Source organism: Pavona decussata, unplaced genomic scaffold, assembly GCF_977016875.1.
Source record: "Pavona decussata unplaced genomic scaffold, jaPavDecu1.1 SCAFFOLD_202, whole genome shotgun sequence".
In the NCBI taxonomy this organism is placed as follows: domain Eukaryota; kingdom Metazoa; phylum Cnidaria; class Anthozoa; order Scleractinia; family Agariciidae; genus Pavona; species Pavona decussata.
The window spans coordinates 415176-423043 of record NW_028145610.1 but is presented as its reverse complement, the minus strand read 5'-3'; the positions used below and the strand labels follow the sequence as shown (position 1 = coordinate 423043).

At 37.3% G+C, this 7868-nt stretch overlaps 1 protein-coding gene across 1 annotated transcript; it reads left to right on the top strand.

Annotated features, from left to right (window-relative positions):
• Positions 1 to 6620: 6620 nt before the first annotated feature.
• LOC146460984 (cannabinoid receptor 1-like) lies at positions 6621 to 7571 on the top strand. The gene has a single exon (XM_085087275.1). It carries the CDS (start codon positions 6621 to 6623, stop codon positions 7569 to 7571), a length of 951 nt encoding a protein of 316 aa, XP_084943401.1.
• Positions 7572 to 7868: the final 297 nt, after the last annotated feature.

The window sequence follows — 7868 nt, the reverse complement described above, 5'->3', positions numbered from 1 at the left end:
CATTTTGTTTCTCGTGTTTTGTGAAGTGCTAAAATTTGCCAGTAAATATTCATCCTCTTTTATTTTAAAGTAGGATGAAAATATGCAGTACATAGACTTGCTTATAATACCGACGGAAATTAGGACGGCAGCTTTGTCTTCTCGTAGCTAAGGACTAAGGACCAAAAACAGTGATTATCATTTCGCCTCCATCCCTCCGTATTATACGCTGAAACGCGTTGAAAGGAAGACACTCTACTTTGCCGGTGACTGCAATCTACCTGAACGTAAGTCGAAATATTTTTTTTAACCAAAAGGTTCACTCCAGCCAAAGTTCCCCAAAATTAACGAGAGCATTTAAATGTACCTTCCTCCGTGACTGATTTTGTCTTTCTTTTCATAATTTTAGCTCTTGGATTTTACGTAGGGCTAAATAGATGTGCTCTTCTGACATAACGATCAAGGTTAAAAAGGGTTACACTTTCCACTCCACTGATTTAGCACCGTCTTAGTAACAGAACGTGCTTTTTCTTTTATTTTCGAAAGGATTGCTAAATTCATGTGCCCAACGATGTTTTTTTTATTTCTTGTCTAGTGTTTCTCCTGCAAATTGTTCCGAAACTTTAGAACGACCTGCAGAGAATGAAAAATTACGAAACTAAGGGCGCTTTTCCTTTGGGTACCAAACTAGTGCAAAAGCTTCCATGTATACCCAATTCCTCGACACCGTTCCTTTACAAATACCTGTCCACGAGAACAAATTTGCTTTACCTACTGACTGAGAATGCTGAAATTCAGCAGTTGCAGTCAATCTACACCAGCTGTGACAAGTAATTTTTGAAATTGGAACCGGGGTTTGAAATTTTCAGGAAATTCATGTCAGTTTTGAACATTACCAGCGAGATTTCAGAGTTTCCGTAGAAATTGGTCTTGTATGACGTAGTATTGACTGAATTTTAGTGTTCATATATTTTTATATCTAGCCACGAAAACGAATCAGTAAAGTTGAATCCTAAGTTTTTGGAAACATTGTCAAAGTATTTGCACAAGTTAAAATATCATGATTCATGCGAACTCAACCCATTTTATTTGTCAAAGACCATCGTTTAATAATTGGGTGGTGGCTTTTCTAATTCAAATCTGACTCGCCCAAAATTTACTGACTTTGTTTATCGTCGCCATGGCAATATAGATTTTAGCAAAATATCGATCATTAAAAAATTTCAATTCAAAGCGAATAGTTGGTGTGAATGTCGCATCTGTTAGTAAAGACTACTTAATAATTGGTGGAAAAAGGGAGTTATTGTTTATGGAGCTTGTTCCGCCGTGCTGACTTTATTCTAAACAAACTATCAAAGTCGAGTCATATTCATGGAAACTCAGTTCCGTTAACAAGGTGTTGACAGTTTTCGTCTTCAGCAAAAGAAAATTTCTGAGGCCCGCAGCTGTGTCTTTAACTATCAACTAGCACTAAGGAAGCGCAAACCATACGGAACCGTTAGCTACATTTTCTCAGTAGCGTAGCTTGTAATTGTTTTTAGGGTTGGTGGTATTTTCCGTTGTTTATTCTATTGTTTTCTACAAAGTTTGAAAACCAATCAATTGTGACCTTATTTCACTTTTATTTTTGCGTTCATCTATCTTGCTCTGTAGCAAGATTACGTTTCCCTTCGAAAAAGAGAGTCATATGGAATAACCAATGCAAAGCTTTTTGAATCAACGAAATAAAATCACTGTCCGATTTTCGGTTATCTGTGCTCAGTTGTGCCAAAGATCTGGAATTCCTTTCCTGTTACAATCACTTCTCTGTCAAGTTTTCCCAACTTTAAGAAAAAACTGCTAGAGTTTTTAGCAAAATAATTACTGAATTGGCGAAGCCGCACACTTGTAGCACTATCTATGTAAGAATATTGTTTCGTACGAGGTGGCCTCAACGATAAGCCTGGTGGTTTTTAGAGGTCACCTCGCCATACATTAAAGTAGGGATAAATTGCCAATATATAGGGAAAAAAGGCAAATAAATGTCAAATAAGGACCAACATAGGCAAATTGACTTTGACAGATAAAGCTTCAAAATTATGGGAAACCATACCAACAACTTTGAAATATTTCTCTACTAGCAGTTTTAAAAACAATACAAAACTCATCTTCTTCGGTGTCAGTTATAAACTCTTTCTTATTCTGTTGTCTCAGCGACTTCGGTTTCTACCCATTGCCTAGAAACTAATGAATTACCTGGATAGTATAGTGTATAAAAATTTTATTTAAGTTATATTTTATATTTTGTTGTATTTTTCCTCTACTTTTTGTCACTAGGTAGTTACTATTTTATTTTTATTGCACCCAAGTTTCAGCTAAAAGTTTCAACGTGCAACGGCAGCTTTATGTCCAAATAAGCAGAAGCCAACTCGAAAGCCCTGCTACTTTGCCCGCTGTACACAGCTGATTTCAATGTATGTATTCATTAGTTTGTATATAACCTCTATTTATGTTTACTGTGTCTTTTCTTTTCTCTTGCGTTTCTAAGCAAACAGTGCGAAATAAAATGATTTGATTTGATTTGATCAACAAAGGCCAAGCCAAGTTATGAAATCGTTGCCGAAGTATTTACAGGAAAGTGACTGAATTCAACTGAATGCGCACACTCGATATTCATAATGGATGCCCATGCCATAGTTTGAGAATTTATTGGTGGCTTTTCTAATCCAAATCTGGATCGCGCAAAATTTACAATTTATTGATTTCCAGAGGTTCTTTGTTTATCGTCGTCATGGCAATATGATTTAATCAAAATCTAAATCATCACAAACATTCAATTTGAACTGATTAACTGGTGTGACTTTCACATTTTTTAAGTATCGGAGAAGCCTAGTGAACAGTCGGTTAAAGAAGTGACATACAGAAAAAAACAACACACGTAGGGTAAATTAAACACATCTAATTTAACCAAAGTGGGGAATCCATGCGGAAAAGCTTTTTTAATTAATATATACTGAAGAAAATGTTCGCATGAATCAAAATTATTTTCGAGCTTGTTTCGCCTTGCTGCCAGCTTCATTCTAAACAAATTATCAAAGTCAAGTTAAACGAAGAATTTCTACGCAACTTCATTGGGTATTCATAGAAATTCAGTTCCGTTAACCAGGTGTTGACAGTTTTGTCTTCAAGAGAAAATTTTTCTTGCCTGCAGCTGTGTCTTATGGCGATCAACTGCCACTAGAGAAGCGTAAATCATACGGAACCTTTAGCTACGTTTACTACGTTCATGGTCTTGCTCTGTAGTAAGGTAACATTTTCTTTCGATAAAGAGAGTGATTTGGTATAACTCGTGCAAAGCTTTTTGAATCAACCAAATAAAATTCCCTGCCGATTTTCGGTTATTGGTGTCAATGGAGGACATTTTCAGCTAATTGAAAAGACTGATCTGAGCATTTTTTGACAATGGGTGTTAATTTAGAATGAAACGTGTCAAGTATGTTCCATAAGCTTTGAATATCGATAAAAAAGATGGAATCCTTTTTCAGAACATGCACTAGTGCACATAAAATGGTAATCAGGTGTGGCCGACAAGTTGCAAGTTGCGGGAATTTGATGATGATGGCAGAAAGTCAGAGTAGCTTGCTGGGCAGGATGGAGTTCAAATATACATTTAAAAAACTATATTTTCCACATGAACTTTATTGTTTTCATTTTGTTTCTCGTGCTCTATGAAGTGCTAAAATTTTATTTTAAAGTAGGATGAAAATATGCACTACAAAGACTTGCTTATAATACCGTCGGAAATTAGGACGGCAGCTTTGTCTTCTCGTAGCTAAGGACTTAGGACCAAAAACAGTGTTTATCATTTCGCCTCATCCCTCCGTATTTGCCGCTGAAACGCGTTGAAAGGAAGACACTGTACTTTGCCGGTGACTGCAATCAACCTGAACGTAAGTCGAAATATTTTTTTTTAACCTAAAGGTTCACTCCAGCAAAAGTTTCCCACAATTAACGAGAGCATTTAAATGTACCTTCCTCTGCTACTGATTTTGTCTTTCTTTTCAAAATTTTAGCTCTTGGATTTTATGTAGGGCTAAATAAGATCAGGGTTAAAAAGGGTTACACGTTACCTTCCACTGCACTGAAGTTGCTTGAATTCTAGCACCGTCTTAGTGAGCAGAACGTGCTTTTTCTTTCATTTGCAAAAGGATTGCGAAATTAATATGTGCCAAACGATGTATTTTTTATTTCTTATCTAGTGTTTCTCCTGCAAATTGTTCCGCAACTTAGAACGACGCGTGAAAGAATGAAAAATTTCGAAACTAAGAGCGCTTTTCCTTTGGAAAGGAATGGTGTCGGGGAATTGAGGAATAAATGGAAGCTATTTTCCTTTGGAATAAACAGTTTGGCCCAAACTGTTTTTTCCTCTGGTGCAAAAGCTTCCATCTATTCCCCAATTCCTGGAAGCCGTTCCTTTACAAATAACTGTCCACGAGAACAAATTTGCTTTACCTAATGAACTCGTGCAGGGAGAATGCTGAAATTCTGCAGTTGCAGTCAATCTACATCAGACGTGACAAGTAATTTTTGAAATTTGAACGGAGGTTGGAAATATTTCTAGAAAAATCTTCAAGATTCCATTCCAATGTGCACATCACATATTCATTTCATTCTCAGAATTATTGGTCTTCTTTGACGAAGAATGACTTTTAATGTTTATATATTTTTATATCTAGCCACGAAAACGAGTCAGTAAAGATAAATCGTAGGTTTTTGAAAACATTGTCAAAGTATTTGCACAAGTTAAAATTTCATAATGCATGCGAACTCAACCCATTTTATTTGTGAAAGACCATAGTTTAATAATTGGGTGGTGGCTTTTCTAGTTAAATTCTGACTCGCCCAAAATTTGCAATTTGCTGATTTCCGGAGGTTCTTCGTTTATCGTCGCCATGGCAATAAAGATTTTACCAAAAAATCGATCATAACAAATTTCAATTCAAAGTTAATAATTAGTGTGAATTTCACATCTCTTAGTAAAGACTACTTAATAATTGTGGAAAAATTCAGTTATTTTTTATCGAGCTTGTTCCCCCGTGCTGACTTAATTCTAAACAAATTGTCAAAGTCGAGTCCTATTCATGGAAACTCAGTTCCGTTAACCAGGTGTTGACAGTTTTCGTCTTCAGCAAAATAAAATTTCTGAGGCCTGCAGCTGTGTCTTTAGCTATCAACTAGCACTAGGGAAGCGCAAATCATACGGAACCTTTAGCTACATTTTCTCAGTATTGTAGCAGCTCTCGTAAGCATGTAATTGTGAAGCAGCTTCTGTTGTTTTTAGGGTTAGGGGTATTTTCCGTCGTTTGTTCTATTGTTTTCTACAAAGTTTGAAAACCAATCACTTGCGTCCTTATTTTACTGTTTCTTTTTACGTTCATTTTCTTGCTTTGTAGCAAGATTACGTTTCCCTTAGAAAAAGAGAGTGATTTGGAATAACCAATGCAAAGCTTTTTGAATCAACCAAATGAAATCACTATCCCTTTTTACGGTTATCTGTGTCAGTTGAGGACATTTGTGGCTAACTGACCCAGACTGGTCTCTACTGATAAGCATTGTTTTGACGATGAGTGTTGATTTTGAGTTTTGAATGGAAACTTGTCAAGAGTCGTCCATTGGCCAAGATTTTTAAAAATACGAATAGAAATAGAATCCATTCTGAGAACAACTAACAAAGCCGAAACAGCTGTCCATGGCTGCCACTGCCCGGATGATATGGCCGTGAGCATGCCTAAGGTACTGGCCAGACCGTGGGTTTTTTTCCGAGGGTGTCATTTGCTTTAATTGATCAACTTGAATCCGCCATCTTGGATCTTTTAGATTTCCCCAGAACGCTAAAAGTAATCAAAACCAAGAGGAACACACTGAAAACATAAAAGTTTCTGTGAAAATAATAATACGACTGCAAACCGGGCCAGTGACGTAATTTCCATGTCACATGACGTTCTCGTCCAATTTTACGGACGCTAAAGGGAACAGTTTTTTAATTTGCTATATATCAACCAGGTTTCATTCTTATGAACAAAATGTTTCTTAAGGACGGTGCCTACTTTTGTTACTGCGCATACGTTTGTCGCATCTCGAGATACTCGGTTTTCCTATGGGTTGTGCCTACTAATACAGGGATATTTTTGCGCCGTTTAAAAATATGCATAGAAAAATAAAACTTAGCAAGTGCCTTCGGTATCCAAAAAGAAAATTGGGGGGAGCCATGTATTTTACAGAGTTACTAAAGCTTCAATTAAAAAAAAAAGTGATACATTGCTTTGTATTTTACTTCTATTTAGAATAATTGGTTCGTATTTATCTCTAAGATTGCTTGGTTCCTCCAATTTTCTTTTTAGATTTCAATAGCCCTTGCTAAGATTTACTTTTTCCGCACGGTAATAAACTGCGCAAAAATACTTCAGTATTAGTAGGTTTAGGTAGTCGCAGAAACTCCATAAGAGCCCAGGCATAAGAAGGTTTAACGAAAACAAATATATAAAAAAAAGTCTTATTCACACAACGAAAGGGAAAAAAGGAGAAAAGAACAACAAAAATTTGTATATTTCTTCCAGGCGATACAACAAAATCACAGGTTCTGAGTTACTGCTGAGTAGGCGATGGAATACAAAGGCGATGTAGCGTGTTTGGTTTCAGGAATATCAGTGTCCTTCCAAAAGAGTTACTTTTACTACACCAACTACCTTTTTCCATTGTCAATGCTGTTGAGCGTTTGGTGCTTTGTGGCCAATGTAGCTGTCATCATTGGGTTATTCAGGAGTGGAATAAAGACCCTTCGCCCTGGGTTGTTGTTTTTATGCAGCTTGACCTTGACTGACCTTCTTTGGGGCGCGACTGTTGCACCAATCGATGCTGGATTTAGGATGAAAAATACGATTGAAAAGCAGAGTCCTTGTGGAATTGACACGAAAACGACGGAGCTGCCTTTTATACTTTTCATTGCAACAACTAATCTCGGCTCAATCCTCAACCTTGCCGTAATCAGCATCGACCGCTACCTTGCTGTCAAGCACTTTTCCCAATACAAGTTTATGATGACCCGCTGCCGCGCCATTGCCGCTTGTTGTGTTGTCTGGGTGATAGCCATCACAATTGGCATTCTAGCACAAGTCGACCTTCTGTACCCACAGCTCCCAGTTCCATTAAAACCACTCGTTTACTGGTCTGGTGCAGCCATCCTCGCAGTATCGGTACCTTTGATCGCCATTCTCCAGATTATGACGATTCGTGAACTTCGTCGCCATAACAACAATGTTGCTGAGATGATGGAGGAAGGAGGCCAAGCCAACCCTGTCCGCACTGCCAATGCCGCCATTGAACGCAGCCTAACCAAAGCATTAACATACGTGGTGGGTCTGCTAATCTTGACTTTCATCCCTACTGCTGCTGCCTTAGTAGCTACTATTATTACAAAGAAGCCCCTTACTCACCTTATGAATCCCATTCTATTTACTTTGGTCACCCTGGGTTCCGGTATTAACCCAATATTATATTATCGGGGAAATGAAAAAGTGAAACAAGGAATTCTCAAGCTTGTAAAGTGCCAGTAGTCGGCCTTTTGAACTTTTTGTCAATAAGCGCCTTTTGGTTAATTAATGCACAGAATGTTTCATGTTAACCCTTTCACCAAGAGATAAACATTTAGATAAACTTTCTTAAAGTTTTAGCCACCACATCGGACCGTTTCGTGCGCAGGCCGCTCTAGTGTTCATTCTGTTAATAAAAATGATCAAGAAAATAAACCCTATATGACTAATTTTCTAAGACCGCTTAATTTTATTAACAAAAAGGCGCTTATTGACAAAAAAGTACAAAGTTCAAAAGCCCAACTACAAACACTTCTGACA

What these genes read in the sequence shown, in the direction of transcription:
- LOC146460984 (XM_085087275.1), top strand. Translation starts at nt 6,621, where the DNA reads ATGGAATACAAAGGCGATGTAGCGTGTTTGGTTTCAGGAATATCAGTG.